The sequence below is a fragment of the Erithacus rubecula genome (genome assembly GCF_903797595.1).
Source record: "Erithacus rubecula genome assembly, chromosome: 4".
Taxonomy (NCBI): Eukaryota; Metazoa; Chordata; class Aves; order Passeriformes; family Muscicapidae; genus Erithacus; species Erithacus rubecula.
Genome location: NC_136686.1, coordinates 61,979,199 through 62,003,491, shown reverse-complemented (window position 1 = coordinate 62,003,491; position 24,293 = coordinate 61,979,199). Strand labels below are relative to the sequence as shown.

At 44.2% G+C, this 24,293-nt stretch overlaps 1 protein-coding gene across 1 annotated transcript in view; it reads left to right on the top strand.

Moving 5' to 3' along the window:
• The first annotated feature begins 1,527 nt into the window (after positions 1-1,527).
• ELAPOR2 (endosome-lysosome associated apoptosis and autophagy regulator family member 2) overlaps positions 1,528-24,293 on the top strand; it is a 91,532-nt gene continuing 68,766 nt past the window's right edge. Inside the window, exon 1 of the mRNA XM_079304346.1 lies at positions 1,528-1,871. Within this exon, the coding sequence (XP_079160472.1) occupies positions 1,743-1,871 (129 nt within the window). The 5' untranslated portion in view covers positions 1,528-1,742. The remainder of the gene's footprint in view (positions 1,872-24,293) is intronic.

Below are 24,293 nucleotides of genomic sequence, written 5' to 3'. Positions count from 1 at the left end.
AATGACATAAAATGAGCAAATTGAACCATTTTTGTGTTAGTGCACGGTCACAGCAGTGACACCAGCCAGGGATGGACAGAAGGCTTGCACGATGCAAAGATCTGACTCTGCCCTTATACCCCGCATTTCTTTTCATGAGGTGAATAAAAGCTGAGTCAAACCTGAATCATGGTGAGCAGGAACTGCAGTAAAATTACCGAAAAAAAAGTCATTCCATGAATTGAATGAAAAGAATAAAAGAAAGGTTTATGTATTGGAGTCTGAAAAGTGGATCAATAAGGACAGGAACATCTTGTGCTAGCCATGGGAAGCTCTGTGCTGGGTTTGTTAGTTAGATGAGAGGAGAGAGAAAGGAGCAACCAGGAGGGAGCAGGAAAGTGAGCAGGACCAAGCCCAGAGATGCCAGGAGTCAGAGGACGATCGGTGCCTGAGGCAGCCACACACTTCTTTAGGAGTGACTAGTTGGACATTGCTGCAGAACAGGAGACAAAATTCGGGCTGAAAGACAGCCACCGAGGGAGAAATGTGCATAATTCTGGGCGATAAGAGTAATTTGGGTCAGGCCACGAATAAGCTGCTTTCCCATCTCACTGAGCAGGTCGCTGCCCTGCTCTGGCCATGAGCTGAGCGGTCCAGCGCACATCGTGCCTGGGATCCCGGCTTGAGGGGGGACACGGGGCATCCCCAGCGTGCGGGGAGCGGGGAGATGGGTGCAGGGATCCCGGCTTAAGGGGGGACACGGGGCATCCCCAGCGAGCGGGGAGCGGGGAGATGGGTGCAGGGATTCTGCCTTGAGGGGGGACACGGGGCATCCCCAGCGTGCGGGGAGCGGGGAGATGGGTGCAGGGATTCTGCCTTGAGGGGGGACACGGGGCATCCCCAGCGTGCGGGGAGCGGGGAGATGGGTGCAGGGATCCCGGCTTGAGGGGGGACACGGGGCATCCCCAGCGTGCGGGGAGCGGGGAGATGGGTGCAGGGATCCCGGCTTGAGGGGGGACACGGGGCATTCCCAGCGTGCAGGGAGCGGGGAGATGGGTGCAGGGATTCTGCCTTGAGGGGGGACACGGGGCATTCCCAGCGTGCGGGGAGCGGGGAGATGGGTGCAGGGATTCTGCCTTGAGGGGGGACACGGGGCATCCCCAGCGTGCGGGGAGCGGGGAGATGGGTGCAGGCCCCCGCTCCGCCTGGCGCTGCCGTGGACAGGAATCGGGGTGCCAGCAGTCAGGCGGGAGACGGCGGGGGAGGGATGCAGGCCAGCATCCCACGGCAGGGCTGGGCAAGGGGGGAGTTCATCCCGCGGTGCCGCTGCCATCCCGGAGCCTATGGAAACCACAGGCTCCAGTTGGGGGGGTGCTGCCGTGCTCCCCGGCGGGGCCCGCGGAGGTTTTGGGGCTGGTGAGATGCAGCCGGAGGATGCTCCGCGCTCCCTTGGCCACGCCGGGGCTGGACCAGCCCGGGCAGCGTGCGCCTGCGCTGCCAGCCTTCCTCCCCCCGCCGCTCCTCCTCCTCCCCCTCGGCCGCCCCTCCTCCGGCTCTGGCGGTGCCGGCTGCCGGGCGGCGGGGCCGCGGTGTCCGACAGCCCGGGGTTATGCCCGGCTGCCGGCGGGGCGCAGGGCCAGCGGCAGCCCGCGGCCGGGGCTCGCAGGTGTCCGGCAGGAGCGGGGGGCGCTGATCCCCACCAGCACCCCCGGCCCGGGAAGGGGCGCGCGGGCGCTCCGCGGAGGGGGAGGAGGAGGAAGAAGATGATGCTGCTGAGGATGCTGAGGATGCGGCGGGCCCGAGCGGAGCGGGGCTACCCGGGCAGCGCCTGGGTGTGCTGCTGGCTACTGGGCTGGCAGGCGGCCGCCCTGCAGCTGCCGCCCTGCCAAGAGGTGAGATTTTCCTCCTCCTCTTTGGGTTTTCCCCATCCGTAACGGCGGGTGGGGGGGGATGCACCGGCTCGGGATGAGGGTGACATGCCAGCAGGGGGGTGCTGCTGGCTGCCCCAGAGCTGTCCGGGGGATGGCAGAGGGGTCAGACCCGGGGAAAGGACCTTCCCTCCGCCGCGGTGCGGGCGGGGGCTCCGGGCTCCGAGCACGGGGAGAGCGGCTCCCTTGGCCCTGGGTCGCGAACCGCACTCGCCACTGCCCTTGCCCGTGTGATCGCTGCTCCCGTCGGTGCGGGGAAATTGTAGAGTCCCCCTCCAAAGGAAGGGGAATCGGCCGGCCTCGCTGTTTTCTTAAACACCGTGTTGAATCAGCGCGAAGGTGGAGAGTAAGGCAGGGATGGTGTGTGGAGCTGTCCCGCCCTCCCGGTGTCAGCTCGGTGTGTCCGGAGCTGAGCCGTGCGTGTGACACGGGGAGAGAAACTTTCTGTCTCTCTGCTGCTGTAAGAGCCCGAACCTGGAGGGAGCCGGTGTGTTCGGAGCAGGGACGCTCCGCACGGTGCGGGATGCGGGGCTCAGGCGGCCGGACAGGGATGCGCAGCCCCGGGTGGCCCCTGAGATTCTCCAGGAAGGGACCTGGGCTTCATGAAGCTCTTTTCTGGGGTTTCCAGCCTCGCTTCTACATGCGGTGAAATCCTCTCTTGAAGGACAAGCGGGTCTTTCCTGTGTTTTAAACCAGCAGCAGAAGTGAGGAGCGTCACTATCCTAAACTGGTCCAGGTGGCCAGAGCTCTGCTCAGGCAAGCAGAAACCTCTGGGTGGGTTAACAACAGCTAGCCCCCTTCCTTCTAACCCCTGCTATCCGAGGGTGCTCTGCCACCACAGCTTCCCCACTTTACCCCCTGCAGTTCCCTGTTTAGCAAGAACTGATTTGTACATCCTCGCAGTGGGTCGGGGGTGGGTGACTGCAGCGGGTGCAGGGTCCCGGTCCATGCTTGGAGGCTATGGCAGTGTGGGACCTCCTCGGCTGGGGCTGCAGAAAGAAGACTGTGTCTCCTTCCTGTGATGAAAGAGAACATTTCTCACCTGGGGAATATTCCCTCTTTGCTTGTGAAATTTCCTTGTTGTCTTCCAAGTAGCAGAGCTCAGTGCTAGTCTAGCGTGGGAAATCTTGCAGTAGGGAGAGGTGATGTCTGGCAAATCAGTGTCTCCTTTGGGCATGTTTCTCCTAAATGTTGATCATTCTCAGGGCATATTTTTTCCTAAATGTTAGTCATTCTCAGAGAAAGGAATTCATGCTGCCACTTGCTTTAAGTAACCTATCTCCCTGTTCAGCTAGTGAAGGGAAACAGGTACTTTTAGAGCTGTTTTTATCTTAAAATCTTTGCTTAAAAAAATGAACCTCTGCAGATGGTTAAAGGTGAGAGCTGAACCTGTGGAGTGGTACCAAATGTAGAGCTGGCATTTTGAGCATCTTGCATTGGGCTTTAGGTGTGCAAATTCTCTCTGTACCCCTTTGGATCTGGACCTGTGTGCTTTTGCTTTCTTTTCAGAGAGACTAAAAACGTTGTTTTACTTGACTTGAATGCTCTTTGAAACAGAGACAGCCCTCACCCACATGGTTAAAAAGCTGTGTGTTACTTGTGCTGGGATGTGTGCAGCCATGAAAGTGTGTGTCCCAGGAAATATAATTATAATGTGTCTGGATAGAGACAGAGGGGAAGAAAAAAAGGAGCTTACAAAGAGCCAGGGTAGCAGATGAACTGCTTTATAAAAGGGAAGAACAGAAGTTATAGTTTTGTCTCACAATGTCGCCATTTGCCCTAATTCAATCTGATTGGAGTGACCTGGGTGTATTGCCATTAAAAACTCATCATCTCCCGATGAGATTGACTCTGATTTGGGCAAACTCACACAGAAGCTGTACCATCAGAAAGCACAGCCTGTCAGAGGGTATTGCAGTCCTTTTAAGACTTGGTAAACATCTTTTGTTTTATACCCTGAAGGTCTGAGAAGCACAAAGCTTAATGTACTGACAGGTAGCTCATTTTCCATCTATAGGGGATCCTTCTTTAGCAGCACTTTCCCCACTCCTTCCTTGACAACTTGTTTTTTTTTGTTCCCTCACTTATGACAGTTACAGATATCTGCTGGTTTGTGAGATTTCTGTGCTGGCACAACATTTGGAGCAGTGGGATCTCTGGCTGTGCCTGAGGCACCTTGGTGCTCTGATTACATAGATAGTAAAATAATAATGTCTAGCAATGTCACTTTCCAGAAACCTTTTTGTCATTGACTTAATTTGTAAGTGACTGTAGTAGTTCAGCACACTGGATTTAGAAGGGGTGTGTTTGTGCTGCAAACCAAAGGTACAAGCAGCTTGAATGAATGTTCCTGTGAGTTTTGGAGTGAATTGATACAGCAATAAGCTTCTGGCACAACAGTGTTCAGTCCAGGCTGTGATGGGCATTCACACTGTGAGTCCTCCCTGAGCTCTCCAATGCCAGCAGCAAATGTAAAGGTAATTTGTGCATTCCAAGAGATAGAGGCAGGCTCAACTTGGATGGCTGGGGCACCTCTGGGGTACAGAACCTGGGGAGACCCTTTATTGTATGTACCCTGTGCCTCTGGTGACTTGGCAGCTCGAATTAGGACAGTGGCAGAAGAATAAAAACTGGGAGAATTCTTTCTGCTATGCCAATGGTGATCGGGGTACTCGTGCAAATATTTCATGTGTTGCATAAATTATGACTTTGAGTGAAATTGATGACACCCATGCTTTTCACTGCAATTAAATACACATTAAGCTGTTATGTTGGAAATAATGAGATATTCATGACAGTCTCCCTGCTGCTGCAGGGACAATTGTTACATCTTATGTTCCAGTGTTTGGTACTTTTTTCTTTTCTGAACTTTTCAACTGACTAGGTCTTCTTCAGCTTCCCTTTAGAGATTCACCCAAATCTGAGCAGATTTTGCTTTTAGGACATTTGATACTCAGCCTAAATGGGTCTTTTCTTCATTTCATCTTTCCATTCCTTGTGTTGTTTGTGCAATAATAATAAAAAAAAATTGAACTCACTGACTCTACTCTTAATTCCCATTCAGCCAAATCGCTTTCAAAGAGAGTTACAGAGTATCCTGCTGGCAAAGATGTTTTCTTTCATACTCCTGTTTGACTCTCAGTTATTATGCAGATTGAGACATGCCTTCAACATTGATAATAAATGTTATTCTGATACATTGCATGGTTTACCTGCTGTTTCAGTAGACAGGTAAATTAAAGGGTAATGTTAAATGGTTTCTTTAAGGGAATGTGTTTTTGCATTAGTCTGCTAGAATGCTTATGGAAAAGACAAAAACAATATAAGAGATATTCTTGGAAAATGGAAGAGTCTTTTATAAAATCACTTGCAAGGCAAAGCCAAAGAAGTCTTAAGCCTAAAGGGGAAGCATGAACTTGAACTTAGGTTAAGTAAGGTGGATTTGGTGTGTTGAAATTGTCCCAATTCTCATGATGAGAAAAGGTTAAAAAATGGAGTACATCTAAGCTAAGTGTGAAGTATTTTAAGTATATTAGCATGTTAAATCAGGATACTAGGTACTGAGCTAAGCAGAGTGGGAAGCAATGTGAAATTCTGTCTTTGCATGTAAAGGATGGAGAGAGGATGTGCCAGTCATGGAAAGGTGTTATGTAAGCCAGCATCCCTGTCACCAAGTGCACATGGCAGGAGTAACAGGGATGTCTGCTGGCAGCAATCTGAATATCTGAAACACTCTTGTGTTGTAAAGGAGCTATACCTGCTTGGGAAGAGGTTTGGGGTCGTTGCAGAAGGCTCTGTAAAGGCAGCACACGTGCTGATGGTGAAACAATTTGGGTGGGTGGGTGGTTAAAAGAAAAAGAAAAGAATAAAACCTGCCAGAGTGGTTTTGTGCTCTATCATTAGTACTCAGGAACCGTGAAGGCTGTGTTTGTTCTACAGCTGCTTAATGAGCACACAGTGATCACTGCAGAGGGTGGGGCTCTCTAGGTAAGGAGGGAGTAACTTGAGCAAGGAAAAGAAGAACGTGCATTAATGCATGGGGCAGAGAAAATTATCTATAGGATAAAGTAGAAATAAAAAGGATTTTTGTGCACTTGAAAGGTTAAATGTTTTTATTGTTAAAGGTAATAATTTCTTATTTTTATGTAACCATAAACAACCTTTGGGTTGATCAGATACAACTATTTGATCTCTGAGATTAATTTAGTCTCTGTTGGCTTTAAAATCTCTGAAGGGGTTAGGTCATTTAGGAAGGAATTCTCCTAAGTTTGTTTCCTTGCTGCCCCTTATTGGTACCTTTGTCCCTTTCTCTGAAGCATCTGCATTTGCTATTTTGGCAATAGGACAGGTGTTACCTATACCAGCTGCTGGGATGATCCAAATGTTGTATTCCCTAATTTCTAACCACCTTGAAAGCTATTAGACACTTAGTCTCTGAACAATTCATAGTCAGCAGAAGAGGCTGTGGAAAGATTCCTACACAGACCATTTTATTTCTTTCACATCTTGCTACATGGAGTTTGTCTTTGTGGGGGAAAGAGGAATGTACAGCTTCCATTTTCTATGGTGATGAAAGGTCATAAAGATGAGGAAAGAGGAGTAAAAACAGGCTACAAAACTGCTGACAATGAAGTCGATGGAGTGGAAACGTGCACAAAAGGTGAGGAGACAGATGCTAAAACACAGGTACCACAGCAGAAAGCACATGAGCAACCAAGGTGGGGGAAGCACAGGAGAGACTGAAAACCTGGAAAGGAAGATAAATGCTGGCATAAAAACTGGATAGTGAGCCATGGTTGTAATGATTCAAGGATAAGAGAATTAGTCATAGTGGAAACTGCTGTAACAGATCATAAACTCAAAAGAGTAGTAGCCATTAAACCAACACAAGATTGCATTTCTCCCACCATCAAATATCACTAGATCATTCAGGGTAGGATGTATCATTTATAAAGAAGGCCATGATTTTATTTTCTCTTTTTCTTCATAGGTTGAGGTTGAATGCAGATGGGAGCTGTGCTGGTTTTCCTGACACATCCATGCATTGTGGAGTCGGGACCACCAGCCAGCCAGGGGCCAGGATGGGTTTTTGCAGGGATTTGGGCTGTCAGCTGCCTCATCCAGACCATGTTTTCCACCAGGTGTTGGTTGGGAAGGCTTTGGCAGTGCTGTGTGTTGCTTTATTCCAGGTGATGACCTGGGTCAGAAATGCTGGAATCACTTGAAGGGAACCTTTTCCATGAGCCTGACTGTGCTCAGTGAAGGTGTTGGCAGGGCTCCCATTGACTGCAAGGACTGTGGGGCAGAGCCAGGGGCTCTCAGAGCTGCAGGGCTGTGGGCAGCAGGGGATGCCATCACTGCAGGCTTCCCTGTGCCAGGTGGTTGCTGTCAACAGCTGCTGGAGGAAGTGGCAAGCACCAAGTAAGTAAAAAAAAAAAAAAAAAAAAAAAAAAAAAATTAGAGAATAACAGATAACAGTTGGTAGAAAGAAAAGTAGCCTTGAATGCCTCATACTTGAGATAGGAAAGAAAGAGTGTTTGGGAACAAGCCTCACATATCTCCCAGATGGTGCCAAGGGGCTGTTCCTGTGAAGGTCCCATGTTGTTATCCAGCATGGCCACATCTTCTTTTTACTGCTACTTGGAAAAGAGTGTCCCACTCACTACCAATTGGTAATACCTTAGGTCTTACCCTGGACCTGAAAATGGGTTTAGATTTTATCATTGGTACTGGGAACATGTTGGTTTTCAGTCTTTTGTAAACAAAAATCTCTGGTTTTGAAGAAGAGAAATGGATAAACCCTTTTCTAAATTTTTTAAAAAATTTTTAAAATTTCTAAAAACCATTTTTTAAAGCAAACAAACAAAACCCTTTCAATTACAAAACATTATCTAAGTCTCATAATGACCTTGTTTCACAAGCATGTGATACTCTCCTTGATAAATAGTGCCAGACAGTAATCACTGTGCACTTGGGACAGGGCTCAGAGCTGATTTAAGGTATGTAGGACAACATGTGCAGCTGAGCTTTGTGTTGGTGCTGATGATCCTGTCACTGTGCTGAGTCAGAACTAATGCTGATTCAACTGCAAACTCACCTGCCAAAAGGAAAAAAAAAAATTAAAAAGCCAAGAGAAAAGGGTGATGGTTTAGCTGGGAGAGTGGCAGAGATGACTCAGTGTTTAGGTTCTGGAATGATAGAAGTGGTACAGGAGGCTTTGGGACCTACTCAAGGGCACAGGTCTGGTCTTCCTTATTTCTAGAACATAAAATTTTGGTGGGGTAGATCTAGCCTGGATTTACACTGAGATAATGACAAGGGGATTGTTTTTCCTGATGTAGGAAGAAGAAAACTAGAGCTGTATGTTAAAGGTGTAAAAGAACTGGATTGTTGCTCTCTGTTGTGCTTTGACTTAAGAGATGCAAGTGCTGTCCCTGCAAGGAAAGGTATTTGCTGGCTGCAAGACATATTTCAATGGAAAGGAATAATAATTCCAGATGACAGTGTATTCCCAACTAGAAAATTTCTTTGACATTGAGTTTTTACTGCTACAAAGAGAAGACAAAAAACTCATCCCATTGATATGGGATTAACCTCTCTTACCTGTTAGCATTTTGTGGTCAAGAAATGCAACACACAGCAGAGGTGATTTATGGTGATACTTGAAGACTATTGGAAACAACCTACAAAAAGTGATAGGAGCTGTTATCTGGTGGTGAAAATGCTGGCTAGCTCATTTTTCATTTGGTTAGATTTTGTTCCACCGTAGAGGAACAAATATTTTCCAGGGATAATCCACAGGAAAGTGGCTCAGGGTATTTGGGATTGGTTAAAAGGCTGTGTCCACCCTGCCAAGAGCAGAAATATCAGGAGAAGATATTCCTGTAAACAAGATGAGCCAGTCCATGAATGTGGCCAGATCCTTGGCCCTCTTCTAGTTAGCAGAGTAGACCCAGTCAAAAGAGCTGTTTTCTAGATGATAATTACCAATGTGGGTTACTAGTGCTAATCTTATAATCCAATTTGATGAAAAACCCCTGCTTTAGGGAGAGGGTGAACTTTCCCTCTGAGGGTGGAACTGACCTGAACTTGCTTAGAAGTTTTTTTGAGGTAATGAATATGGTCAGAAAATTCAAATGCATTAGATAACCAAGCCAGAGGGAGGAGTGATGGGGAGTGCAAAACCTGGGGATGCCATTAACATAATTGCTGCTGGCTTGATAAAATACAGTACACATTTAATAGCAGATAAATCAGTATGTAAACTGATTGTACTGTCACAGAAAACTGAAGTGCACAAGGTGGTGATTGCTAGCAGCAAACTGAAGGGTAAAGGTGGTTTAGACCTGAGCTGTTGACTCTTAAAGTGCTAATTTCCCATGGTGTTTCCTGTGGTGTATGAAATCCTTCTGGTTTTCTACTTGCCCTCTGAGGTTTCATAAAGGAAGACCTTCACACAGGCTGGTTGTGTTTTATACATAAAGGGGTGGTGCTGTGTCTTTGGAGAGATGTACAGCAGAAATGGATGACTGCTGGTTTTTCCCAGGCTTTTATATCCATGGCTCCCTCCTGCTGGCAGGTCAACAGTGCTGATCAAATGCTGCTTGTTTCTGGTAAGCTGCTTTTTATCTCCAGCTCCCTGGTTCTCTGAAGCAAATGAACTAAAGAAAGAGTTCCCAAGACAGTTCTTTTCTTCTCTCTTTTGTTTGTTCTTATTTAATCCAATTTTTAAAAAATTCAGACTTCTCTTGAAAGGAAAGAAAGAGGGGCCATAACCAGACCTCTTCATGGCAGGATTCCTGCTTGCATGGAGGGACTATGAGCTGATGTCCATCTCAGGGAGGCTGGGGAAAAGCTGCACGATAGAATTGGAGTGGGAAATGATTCAGCTTATCATGCTGCACCTTCCTCACAAGCACCTGCCCTGCAGTCCTGCTGATGAGCAGCTTGTGTTGCCTTGTGATGAATGTCAAGTGTCCTGATTAGTAGGAGAGTGGCTCTCCCCTAGAGCTGCTCCAGTAACAGCTGAACCCAGGCCAACTCTTTCCTGTTCCAGATCTGACAGGATGACTGTCAATTGATGCCTGGTTTTGATGCTGAATATAGGATATACCAGGGCTCTGAATTCTCCTTTTTTAAGCTGGAAGCCCACTGTGTTCAGTGTTAGCCTCTGCACAGTGAGGCAGTAGATCCAGAGGCATTGCTCTATCCTGCACCAAAGGAACACATCCTGTTAGAGTCAAGCCATCCTTTCAGGGATGCACTGACCAAGTGTCACAAATAGTTCAACACTGAGCCCTGAACTGCTGCTGAAATAGCTGTGATCAATGATCACACTCCCATTCACCCCAGCTACGAGAGGCATAATGTCAAAAACAATCAATTCCTGTATCTTTGTTTTGCAGTATTTTTAGTGGCACTTAAAGCCAACTCTACTTAAATGTTTGTCATTGCTTTGCAGTTCCAGCTTTTAAATTAAAAGAATCCCAAACAGACCAACTGGTTTGCTGCATTGCCCGTTGTGATACTGACCTGCAAATCTCTTGAACTGCTTTGCTAAACAAGGGAAAAAGATTTCCTTAAAGCCTCATCATGTGGTCATGCAGGAATCACAGCTTCCATTGAAAAATGTGGGAGAAAAGTTGGCTCCTCAGTATTGAAGAGTTGAAAATGTGAACTTTGAAAATCTGTGAAGTTAAATGAAGTGGAGCTAAGTTGTATAGTGTTTTAAGGTCCTGTGGCACTTAAATAGGTTATATGAATTTGATGGGGTGGAAGCAATGATGCCTGACTCAAGGTTTTGGGAGGCTTTATGTGACTGTTACTGAAAATACAATTTGGTTAACAAATTTTGACATTATTTAAATTTAGCATCTACATTGCAGATAGTCTGATGGGAAGACCCAGTAGTGCCTCACTGGGCACCACACATGCTAGAAATAAAAATAAATTATTGGGGCAATGACCTGCTCTCATAGGCAGTCTCTAGCCTGCTGAACAGGACAGACCCAAAGAGCTCTGGTCCCTGAGCTGTCAGTGTGCTCCTGGGATGGATTTCCCATGGAAGCTGGCCCAGCATGGGGCACTGCAGCAGAAACTCTGGATGAACTCCACAGGAATCCTGAACTGGGCAGTAAAGATGAGTGGAGACAGTTTTGTCATGGGTTGATGATAACTAAGTACTTGTTATGTGTTAGGAAAGCATTTAGCACCCTCAAGGTTCTTCAGGACAGCAGAGAATCAGTGTGAAGAGATCTTGCTCCAGTGATCCATGCATTGCTCAAGCATGAGATCTTGATGGTGTGGAAGTAACAGAGGGCAGAACAGCATTTCTACCACAAAGAGAACTTACCTTGCTTTTAATTGTACAACTTAGGCACCTAGCTTAACCTAAGTATCTGGCAGAGACAATCACCACTCAAGATTAATATTTATCATCCTGAAAGGGATTTTTCTGCTGTATGTGCCCATTTTCTTCCACTGGCTACAGAGGGATGCTGGCTTTTGCCAGGTAGATGCTCAGCTTTTAGTTACCTGAAGTAAAATAAGGACCCATCAGTGGAATCAGTCTCCTCTGTGAGTTGCATTAGGTCACTCTGCAGCACTCTGTGAGCTGCAGGGGTGAGGGTGTTTTGATAAGGCTGGGGCATCACAGTGCAGCTAGGTCTCTGCAGTGACCTAATTATACTGGAGAAGGGATCTGAATCTTTGCCTCTGAACTGCTGAATTAGAAGGGAAGCACAGCAGGGGCACAGTCTTGGTCCTTAGTTCTGGAGAGCTGTTTGTGAGCCAAGAGTTTTTATTGCTTTGCTTTGTAGCAGCTTCCTACCAAAGGTGCATTATCACATAGCAGAGTGCCTTCCTATCCAGAGAATAATTAGCATCTGGCTAATGCCAGGGTAAATTTCTGTATTAAACAGGCAGGATATACCTATGTCTGTCTGTCTATCTATCTCCAGACACACACATTTAAGCTTGCCTATAATGACAAATTGTCATTTGTCAAATGGGCTAGAGCTTATATCTGTATTTAATTTCCCACTGCAAAAGGGCAGCTGCAGGATTTTTTCTGGCTCCCAATGCAGGCTGGCTGCATTGCCCAGGCAGGTTAGCTAGCTGTGAATGCTTTTCTTTCTTTGTGTCCTAGACTGGGTCATATCTCACAGGCACAATCAGGAGCAAGGCACAACTGAGGATCTGTGCCTGAGCAAAACCTTGATCTCTCCCTCCTGCCTTTCCCTCAGTCTGTGGGCTGATGAGTTGCTGCTGATTGATTTGACTGATGCAGCCCTTGTGATAACACATTACCCTGCCTCTGGAAAAGGGTTTAATGGGGCTATGGACAAAGCTCTGCCTACTGCTGTCAGGCCAAGCTCATCCCTCACCAGGCTATGGTTGGATGCAAGAGGGAATCTTGCAGCTCCAGGCACTCTCTAGCTAGAAATGCTAACAAATTTGGATTTGTAGCTGCCTAAGCTTCCTTAGCCCTGTGGGTAAATCTGGACTTCAGGAGAGTTGTGCACTGAGCAAGGCTTGGCTAGACCCTGCAACTAGAGATCATTTTAACTGGAGTCAGCAGCACAGACACAGAAATGAGTCCAGAAGCTGAATGCAGCTGATGGCCAAGTTAAATCTAAGACGTGTTTTCTCCCCCCTTTACTTAGCTCAGGCTGCCTTGGGCTGCTAGTTTATCCTTGGTTATATTTATTAGTTATTCTTGCAGTGGAAATGGACTCTGTGGGCTTGGAGACAGCCCAGGAGGGCAATACTGGATGAGGCTTGCTCATAAGTGTACAGTGTTACATATTTTTTTTGGTCAGGCTGTGATTTAGGATATTGCTTTGATCAGAGAACAGGGTTATTTTACATAAGGCAGTTAAATGCTCACAAAGGGCTGGTCCTGTCCTGGGATAAGTTAGGCAGAGGTTCCCATCTGAACCTCCCAAGCATGATGTGCCTCTAGTCTTAGAGGTGGCATCAGTCTCTGTTTAGTCTTTCTTTTTTTCCCTCAAAATGGAATATTCCTAAAAACATATAGCATTTCCAAACTTGAATATCAACGAAGATTCAGCTAAAAATTATAAATTAAAAAAAAAAAGTCTTATTTGCTATGGGGTTGCTTTTTTGTTTTTTTTCCCCCCCTGTTTGAAAATACTCAGCCATCTGGTCTGTAAACAAGTAAAATGCTGAATGATATTGGCAGCAAAATATCCACTGAAAAACAATGAATGGGAGAAGGAAACAGTTCACAGTCTTTTGCCTGTAGTCTGTAGCCTGGTGGGTTTTGTTTTTGCAGCATTTTTTTCCACAGACAAGACTCCTGGGTAAACTTTATATTTGTAAAATGCAGAAGCTGGTAATAATCTTCCTATAAGTAAAAGATCAGATGAGTGAGCATCACCCAGGCTTCCCTCTAATAACCGTGTTATTCCTTTTCTAATAATTTTCTGGTGCCTGCTGTGAAAGATTCTTACACCTAATGGAAAGTGATAACCAACAGCAGAGGGGCAGGAAAGGAAGCTTTGCAAAATGCTCGTGCATGTGCCTGCTTTTGAGCACATGAATTATTCCTCTGAAGTTTGAAAATGAATGCTTATTTAAGATGAAGTTAAATACCATCCTGGATTAAAGTCAGGGAATTCTGTGTATTACAGAGTCAATTGTCTGACATAACTGAGATATATTATTTAATTTAAATATTTTGCCTCCAGTAAGTTGAGGATTTTGCTTTAGGTGCAGTGTTGGAAAAAAGCATATTGAATTTAAAAGAATATTTAAACGTTAAGTCAGTTTGGTGCTCATTTCGTGTTCTTTTGTGGGTTATCATAGAAATATTTTTTCTGTACATAATCTGCAGATGTTTTAAGACTAACTAATGATGTCCTCATATGCTTTTTAAAGTGGAATTTGTGTAGCAGATTGGACAGGATGATGCTGTGGGACTGCTACTGCAATGAAATGGGCCATGTTGATCCCTCAGATGATTAAATCTGGCCATAGTTCAGGTCCTCACAGGATTAAAGCTGGCAACTTGTAAAATATTGTTACCTTTATCCTCCTCTACAGGAACCCCCTGGGAGCCCTGTAAGGATGAGACAGTTTGGCAGTAGTGAACTGAATCATGGAATTTTCCCTATGGACACTGTAATTGCAGAAATTAAACCTGGTTCAGAGCAGAGGCTCAGTGAGGAAGTGGCCGTACAGAATGAGAGGCAAAAGCTCTTGGATGCACTTGCACATGCCCAAAAATATTAATGTTGAGCTAAATTGTTCACTCAGATTGGAGGAGCCTTGTAGATACATATGCTATAGTATTTGCCTTGACATTTGCTCCATCTGGCTCGTTTTTCTCAAGTACATGGATATAATTTCCCCACTGAAGTTATCAGCTCAGGTCCTCATCTGAGGTAAGTTATTTTGTCCTACTTAGCAGTTTTATATCTAATGTAGTTGTAGTTTGTGAATTCTACATGTCTCAGGAGCACCCAAAGTGAGGGTTTGCCTGTGTCCTTTATTTTGAGATTATAGAAAGGTATCCCAATTTATCATCTTGTCTTGCATCTGGTAAAGAGAGGTCATGACCAGGTGTGAAAAGAAGTGAGTTCATTTGGCTGGTGCTTCAGGAAGGGGTGAAATTTGGCACTGTGTTGGTGTTCAGAAGGAGAACAAGGAACAGAAATAAAAAGGAAATGTTGTCTTGGGAGATGGAAAACTCAGTGCCCAAGGGAAACCTGGAGAAACCTTATATGTCTGTAGGGTGATGACTGCCTGGGTCACCTTGGAGCTCAGCTTGGCTCAGCTACTTGCTGTCCATCTCAGGTCTGGGACCTCCTGATCACTGAGTCACAAAATTATTTGGGTTGGAAGGGACCTCAAAGATCATCTGTTTCCAGCTCTGCCATGAGCAGGGTCCCTTTCATTAGACCAGGTTGCTCAGGGTCCCTCCCAACCTGGCCTTGATGACCTTGAATGCTTCACAAACTAAAGCTCAGCAATTTTTTGCAGTGGATTAATTAGAGCCACTTGGGAAGCTGCAGGTACCTTAGGTAATTGCCTTCTTGGGATTTGCTTCTGAGCTATTAAATCTTATACCCTGAACCCTTTCTGTGCAGATTGCCTTCTGAATAGATAACAGTCAGCAACATCCATGCTCAAAAAACCAGAAGCTTCTCTTTTCATTTATGAGTCTTAAGCTCTGAATAGCTAGGAATAAAACATCAAGGTTGAAAAGGAGGAGGAATGAATAAAATCCAGCATATTAAAAGTTATAATTAGAACTGTGATCAACTTTGATACTGTCAGGCCTGTTCGACTGTAATAACAGAGTAGCTTTGAATAAAAAGCTTCACCATATTGGTAGTGAAGCATGAATCTTGTTCTAGGAGAACATTTTGGCTGGTTGCACAGTGCCAGGGTGTGGATCTGAGACACAGCTCGTGGGTGGCTTATCTGGTGTCCATATGCACGCAGCGTTTGCATGAGGCGAGCTGTATATTGATGTTTGTGAATAATAGGCACTAATATTTACTTTCCTGAAGAGAAAAGCTGGGTTTATGTGTATGGAAGTGACCTTGTGCAAACAGTTCTCTGCCAGCCTGTCTGGACTGCTCTGTTTGTGTGGCAGGGAGCAGGGAGGGACCCCCATTCAGCTGGGGACTGTCCATCTGTCCAGCACGGTGGCACTCGTGGTGTCAGTGTGTCATTGTCCCCTCTGCAGGGCACCTGTTTGCTTTGTGCTCTGACTGGTGAATACCAAATGACAAAACAGAGGATTTAATGAGTTTTCTCCTTTACAGTTTTGTAGGTAGAAATTTATGGCAGTGGGGGAAGGAAAATACCATAAAATCAAGTGTGAGGCACTATGTAGGTGTAGAAGAGATTACAGGTGACCTTGCCCCTGATAAGTCACAGTTGTACGAATTGCCAATGAAGAGGAACAGCCTTGCCCTCAAGGGGTCACAGCCATGACTAATAAAGATAAATGTGATAAAAGGGGTGGGTTGGATAGTTGGGGAAAATTTGGAGGCAGAGGACCTGGAGAAAGAGGATCTTGAGGAGGTAGAGGAGCCCTGAGGAAAGAGGAATGATCCAGAGAGACACAAAGAATGAAACAAGGAAGATCTATAAAAGATCTGTTATGAGGTCAGTCTGGCTCTGATGGAGTCAGAGCTGCTCTTGGAGCCTGCAGTCACAGCTGAGCTGGGTGAAATCTGTGTTCAGAGTCTGCAAACCAACACTTGCAGTCATATTCTATCAGGGAATATCCAGCAGTCAGAGCCTGCAGCTGGACCCTACAGCAGGAGATTGCTGTAGTCAGAGTTAGGATGGATAAGCTGTAAGAAGAATAAACCAGGACCCTTTTCATGTTGTTGAATGAGAGTCTGTGTCTTGGATAATTTTTACCCCTAATGAGAGGTCTGCTACAACTCACTACACCTCTTCTTGCCTTTTCTTTTAAATTGCTGTAAAAAAGTGTATAGGGGCTATATTTCCAGTAGTTAATTAAGAAGCTGCTTAAGGATAGGCATAAGATGCCTAAATATTGACAGTTAAGGAGTTGTAGCCCATTAATGCTAGTTTGATGGATCTTCATGAGATTGAGAATATTGGCATTAAACCTGATGGTTTTTCCTTAAGCCTAACATTTCTGTCAATGGATGATCTTTCAGTCTAGTTGAATTCAATAATTGCAGATTTAAGCCCTGAGAACCTACTTCAACAAGGTGTTTTAGGGATTGGTCTTTTGGGTTTTTGCCAAGGTGTGCCCTGTACTATTGTGACCCTATTCTCCACCACCTGCACTGACCTGAAAACCTCTTGTCACAAAAAAAAAAAAAAACCAAGTGAAAAAAGTGTTATTTTCAAATGCTTTTGTTGGGTATTGATATAGGGATTCCTGCTTTGGAAGAGAGAACCTCAGGAAAATCATTGAAAAGCCTGGATCTCCTGAAAATGCTGATCCTTGCTGTGTGAAAGCAAAGGGATACAAGGCAGTGGGGTGAATATCTGTAGGATTGTGTAAAATCACCATGTATAGTGACAGTATCACTGAAAAAGTTTAGCCACGTAGCAACTTGTGTGCATTTATTACATTTAAAATATGATTACTTGTGCATTTAAATGTATGTAATAAAAAGAAAATAAAATCAGCAGAAACCAACCATGGTGTATAAATTTTAAATTGTGAGAATTTCATGTCATGAATATTAAAAAAGAGTATCATGCATAGATTGGTGATAATAAAAGTCATTCTCAGCTTGACAAACTACATTTATTTGGCTGTAAAATCTGAGGAAAATTAAAAAAACTCATAGAAAGCTCATTGCAGTTAATGGAAAAGTATTCACTGTGTGGAACTGGATTTAACTTGTCCAAATATTATTGCTGGGTGACTAAAAGACTAGATTCAGTAATGTTAGGACAATGAAACATTCTTTATCATCATATTCTTTACTTTGGTTTTCTTTTTAACCTGTTTTTGTTTTACAAATTTAGCTCACTGAAAAATTATGATTTTCCAATCAGTCTTGTCTAAAACCTGTTTGAGAAGCAATAGAGATTTGTTAGGTTTCAAGCCTGAAGAGTTAAAACCCCATAACCCAAACCCTGATGGCATAAAAGGAATCATTGGAATTTTTGCTTTGGTTATGGAGTTAACTCCATCCTGTGTGAATGATACTGAAGAACTCCCTGAGAAGAAAGGCTGGTCAATTGGGATGAAACCTCAATGTTTAGGAGGTAATTATGGTGTGAAGCAAGGTTTCACAAGAGTATCTGAAAGGGTCAACCCCTTCTGCCTCTTCAGAAAGTAATGGTCAAGTTTTCTGCTAAATAAGCCCCCAGTCTGAATTCACATGTGCAACAGCATGCTTGGTGCTTTTTATTTTAATGAGCTGGGCTGGGCTTCTCTCAGGGTGTGAAGTTGAGTGGAATTCATCTCCCTGAGGGATGCTTCTCCAGTGGGCAGCACTGCCCTCTTCAACCTGCATCCCACCCTATCCTGTACCAACCCACCCTCCTCATGGACCCCAAAAAATTTTAGTATTTCCTTTATTGGTACAAAGGACTTTCACCAGCACACTCCTAGGGAAGAAAATGGAGAAATGATGGGAACTTAGTCCCAGTGAATTCACCTTCCCAGAGGTTAATTTTCAAGAGAGAAGGCTCTGAAGTATTGGTTGGTCTCTTTTGATATTTGTAGAGCTTTGTGAGCATGAAAGGCTGTGAGTGCTCAGTGTTACAGTTCACAGGGACCACAGCTGACACATTGCTGCCCTGCAGAAAGCCAATGTGCCTCTGCCAAGTTTATTACCACTGAGGTCTGGCTGTGGCTTATTGCATTTGACGTCCTTTTACAAAGGGTAAAGTGTTTTTAAGAATTTCAAGGAAGAACTGTGAGAAAATGATTGCAGCAATTTCTTTTCTCCACACCAAAGACAATGCTGGTGTTCAAGTAGCTGACCTCCTCCAAAGCAGTTGTTATTTAAGGACAGAAATGGTAAAATCTGGCCTTATAATCAAATCCAAGGTGGTATTTAGACTTCATAACCCTTTGAGAAAGGTCTTGTGGATCAGAAAGAGCGAGACCCTGGGTGGTTTAAGCATTATAACAGGATGAGTTTCAGAAAAACACAGGGTTGCTGCTGAGAATTCTGGAAGGTAAATCAACATGTGGGCTAGCAAAAAATTAGATATATCCCAGGGATTGGAAAGAAAAATTGCTAAATGTGTGGTGAAACATTGACAGGTGAGATCTGTGTGACACATGTGGTGTCCTGGCAGGAGCAGGGGCTGTAGAGGAGGAGGAGATGGGGATGGGTGGTAGGAATGGCTCCCTCATAGTGGAAATTGTCTGTGCTGTTTTTTGCACCACAGTTATATAAATCTATATTAAAAACTAAACTAGATTCCAAATTATATAGTCTCCTAACTAGGCAGCTTCTTATGTTTTCCTGCTCCTTAAATTTCTCTGTGTTAATCCAGTAAATGCTGCTGTATTACAAGGCACTGGTTAGCACAGGGTCATGACAAGCCTGAGAGGCTCCAAGCTGCAGCAGTACTGGCTGGAAAGGGCATCTCCCCCCACCCTGGGTGCTGTGCCAAGGTTTTTGCCTGTCCAGAGATGTATTGTGCCCCAGGCATCATCACCTCTGAGCCATGAAGAAATTTGTGCCAGTACTCCTTGATCCCTGAGGTTTGGGCAGACCCATCCCTGCATGGCAGTGGAAAAGCAAAGCATGTGAGGCTTTGTCTGTTTGGGGACTACTGAAAAACCTCACTTGCATGGGAAGATCATAGAATTATAGAATGCTCTGTACTGGAAAGGACTTTAATACTTACCTAGTCCCAATCTCCATCTTTCACTAGCCCAGGTTGCTCCAAGCCCCATCCAACCTGCCCTTGAACACTTCCAGAGAAGGAGCATCCACAGCTTCTCTGGGCAACCAGTTCCAGTATCTCACCACTCTCTCAGCAAAGAATTTCTTCTTAATATCTAATCTAAACCTGCCCTCTTTCAGTTAAAACCATTGCCCCTTCATCCTGCCATGTGCCCTTGTGAAAAGCTCTCCACCTCACCTGGGCATCTCCCTTAGGTACTGGAAGGTCTCCTCAGACACTTTTCTTGGAATATTTGCCATAAAATATCCCTTGTATTCCCTGAACCCTCTTTGAGGATAGGTAGTAACTTTGTGCCTCTCACCTCCTTATTAGGGGATTAATTAGGTGTGCTTTTCAAGATATATTGACAGTCCTGAGTTCTTTGTCTCTAATTATTATGATCTGTTTTGTCTCAAGTTTTCACCTCTAGAATTGGGCAGCATTTTCCTGCTTTTGGGCAATTTGACTGTCAAAGCTGTTATTTTCATTCAGTGTTACGGCCTGGTATAATTTCTTGCTCTAATTTTACAAAAGAGAAAAATTGGCATCTTGGTTTCTCAGCCTCCTACACAGGGTAACATAATGTTTGCCTTTTATTCCCAGAGTAACAGAGTTAGTTAGCAGTGGTAAAATCTGGTCCTGATCTCTCATACTGGAGAAGTAATAAAAATAAAATCATAGAGGAAATTGGTATTTTTTTTGTTGTTATATTGGCTTGAGGATTGAGTGATGTGCTACTGAAACTGGAGTCTCAGTTATGGCTCATTCTCCCTCCATTGCTGAATGTTGCCTTTTGAATCAATCTCCACGTCTTTGAACTAATTATTTTGAGGACATATAAGGTGTGTAAGTGTTGCCTCCCTTCCCCCATGCTGGCATGGCCTTTGAGGAGGGAAAGGACTTACACAAAGTCGGATATAAATCCTGACCCTGTCTGAGTAAATTAAGAAGGAGGAATTACTGATAGGAGCCCTCGGCTCCATAATCCGAACAAGAACGAACATTTAGATGAGAAATGCTTTGTATGCTTAGGTGAATCCATAGTGAAGTTTTAATTATGTCCTTTTGTGACTAAGCCTAAATTGCTGCCTTAACAGCTTTCCAATCAGTAAGGCTGGATGAAATGATGTTAAATAATGTTACTGTTTTGCCACTAACATTTCTTAGGAGAAGGGCCACTCTGTTAATTTTCCATGGGATGCATGCTGAGCCATTTTCTGCTCTGCTCCAGCTCCCTCTGATGCCATCAGGAAGGTGCTTGCCCATGCAGTGGGAGCTGAGTGTGCCATGGCCAGCTGTGGTGGGCACAAGCTGCTGTCACCACTCCAAGAACAGCAGGGTCATTTCAGACCATCAGATATCAAGGGAACCCGAGGTCCCACTGCAGTCAGGAAAGCTGGGATCTGCATCTGAATTTTTTTGCCATTGGTGCATGGTTTGGATTTTGCAGCTTTTTGTCTTCTCTGACTATATAGGGTCAGGGATGAGGATGAGACCTGCTTTGCTGCATGGAAGTTCAGCAGCCCATAACTGTGCCTTGCTCCTGAGTTTTCTGTTTCCAGCAGTGAGCATCACCCAGTATGCTGCAACCCTTGACCATTGACATAGTGGGACATTAACAAGCCTGTGTGTGCATGCATGCTCATATCTGGTAATACCATTTCTGGTGGAGAAGGGCTTTATCAGAGTATGCTTTTAAGGTATTAGAGATTTAAATGGGTGGCCCAGTGGTACTCTCAAAGCCACAGAACAGCTCAAGCTGGTGGCAGAAGGAGGATCAGGAGCTATAAGCCTTATTCCCAGTGTTTGCTCTAAACACTAATGAACACTTTTCTTAATGCAGAGCCAAAGCCTAAAGTCTGTGTTGTGAAATATCCAAGAGAGTGAAACTTAGGATGCTCATAAGCCAGTTATCTTCACCCCTCTCAGGCATTTAATGCAGGGTCACAGTTCTGCTGCCTCTTCTATGGCGTTATGAATAATCAAGGCAGTAAAATTATTGTAATCTCTGATTACAGTTATTTATAACAGTTTCTCAAGTTCAGGAAAACATGTGACTACAGTCCAACTTAGGGTAACTACTAAAACTACCCAAAGAGAAACAGCATTCATTCTTACATGTACTTTTTCATTGTGCTTAATCATCACAGGACTCCTCAGGAAGAAAGAGAAAACCATATAATTGATTAGATGGGGTATTAGAAAGAAGTGGGTGGAAAATGAGTCAGTGACTGTAGTTGTTGTAGAACCTAGATGTGCATTTTATGGACAGGTCTGGTAGTTTCATTTGGATACATACTCATGAGTAATTCCTTGTTCCCTTCTGCCATGCAGATAAAAGCATCTGCACTCTCATTTATTATTTATCTGTGAGCAATGTTTTTCTTTTAATTAGAAATGTCAAAGTAAAATGATCTTTTCTGGGACTAGAAATGGCTCTTGTACATAAAGGGCAATGTGTGCTTGGAAAATGTTAATACATTTCAATTTAGTGAATATCATGTTAAAGCTGCTGTACTGCACTGAGCTTTGTAGAAACAGAGTTTTGGAGAAGATGATGAAATTTGATTAAAAGCCCCACTATTTTTGGTCCACCATTCTTTCTAATGGTTAATATCATCCCCAAATGTTACAAAGCCTTTTGCTGGTGGATGCACATGAAGTGTAACATGCAGGTGAGAGGCACTGCTGTATCACACCTCTGCTCTGCACTTACCCCCATTTCTCATTTGGTCACTTCTCAGTCTGCTGCGTTGATTGCTCTCTGTAATTAAATTCTCAGCAGCAAATTCAATTTCTGGGCAGCTGTGGCACATATTCCTCCTGTGTCTTCTTGGATGGTGTTGCTGAGAAAAGCAAGGCAGCACATGCAAAAGCTGTCAACTGTTTCTAGCAGGAGGGGTTGAGGGGGGAAGTACAGTGAGGGGAAGGATTAGTCCTGCCAATCCAACATGCCTTAGTGAAAACACTGTTGAATTCATGGAAAAGGCATCTGTATTTTTGGGATGTGGTTTCCATTCCCTTTCTCCGGGTAGCACAGCTCTGGTAGGGTGGGTGCTGTGGATGTTGCATATTCAGGTCCATGACAGAAATACTGGAGCAGGTGCTAACAAAGGGAATGTTTTTGGTGTTCAATGCCACCTGATCACTCAGGGGAAGATCTGCCCATGCAGATGAACCTGGGCATGCTCAGTCCCACCCTGCTACAGACAGACCTTTCCAAGTGACTTCCCATTTCCAAGTGACTTCCCATTTTTTAACATGGCCAAAGGGGAGTCCACAGCCTTTGGGCTGCCAGACTTTGCTGAATAACCCAGCTTCATCAGCAGTAAATCTTCCAACCATTTTTAAAAAGGAGCAGCTGTAGGAAGATTAGTGTTTGAAAGCATCAGTCTATGACAAATGGTGTTTTTTGGTAACTCTGGCTCACGTGGGCAATTTCTCTGGAGTCAGTGGGATGACTTGCTTGAGCAGAAGCCATTAGTCACAGTGCCTGCCTGGCCCTAATGAAGTGTGTGCCACTAAAGGAAGGATGCTGCTTCTCACAGGAAGGCACAGATCCAGCCTGACTGAGTGGATGACGTTGTAGGAAAATCATCCCTGCTCTGATGTTTAATCACTTTAGGAAGCATGACTAAAGAAATCGTTTCCTTCAAGAGTTCCCTTAATGTTTTTAGTCAGATTGGGTTAGATGCCACTGGGTCAGCACAAAGAGTTTCCTCTAGCCTAGAATCTCTGTACATCCTTGCCATAAATAAGAGTCTCTGCTGTAATTTGTAATCCAGTGATGAGGGCTTTGATGGATTTGACAGCCTAACTTGGATGACTTCAGCAGTCATAATACCTTCATCAGGTTAAAATAATGCAGATAGGCTGGGATATTGTGAAACTGTTACCTACAGGTATTTAAAAAGGAAAACTGACTAAGAAAGCCACTCAGTTCAAATAATATTAATGTTTCTAGGTTTTCCCAGGCAGCTGTATATGAAAGTTCTTCAAGTTACCATGCGTGTTCCATGGTGTGGTATAGGGTGGGAATGGCAGGAAAAGTTTGCAGCCTGAGTTGTGCTGCTTTTGTAATTTAGTGGGTTTTTTTTCTCTCTGGTGATCTGATTCAGTGAACTTTTAATGTGGGGTGTTGGTGTTGCAAAACTATCAAAACTAGACTGCAGAACCTGATCCACTAATCATCCTGGTCATGATGAAAGTGATGGTATTATAAAAACAGTGGGGATAAAGATGCCTGTTCTGAGAAACATAAACAACCAGGCAAAGATAAAAAGAGACATCTTGGTCTAATATAGGAAAAAGACACATCTTAGTCTAATGCAGAGAAAAATAGCCAACAAAAATGAAGAATTATACATATTATACAAAATAGGTGATGTTGGGCCAAAATATATCAAAGAAATGGAGACAGATTTTAGACTCCTAGAGAAGAGAGAATAATGTTTACTTTACATTAACTCCATTACTGATAATATCTTAAGTATTTTATGATGAAAGGATACTGATTCATGAAATACCTTTATGGAAAATAATTAGTAGTAAAGGGCTTGTACAATAACTGGAAGGATGATTTGAATCTAGAGAACAAATATTCAATTAATGTCTATGAAGAGTTTGGTATGATAATGAGTAACAGAAAATTGTGAGAAATTAAAAAAATCATGCTTAGTGTTTATCTAAAAGGACAGCCTCAGCTATCACTGGTCCATAAACTTCCCTAAAACAGTCTAACAAATAACAGGGGAGAGAAAATCTTTATCTTGCAAATAGAAAAATCGTGGATTTCACTAGAACAAATGATGTCAGACAAATTTCACTGCATTTTTGCACTTGCTATTATATTGCATTGAAATATCCTCATAAAAGAAATTCATCCTGTGCTTTGAACCCCATCACATTGATAAGTGACCAAAGAGCTAAAAACAGAGCAGTGACATGTCCAGACAGAGATCCATAGCAGGTAATTTATCCACAGAGATAATAAATAAAAGAGCACTT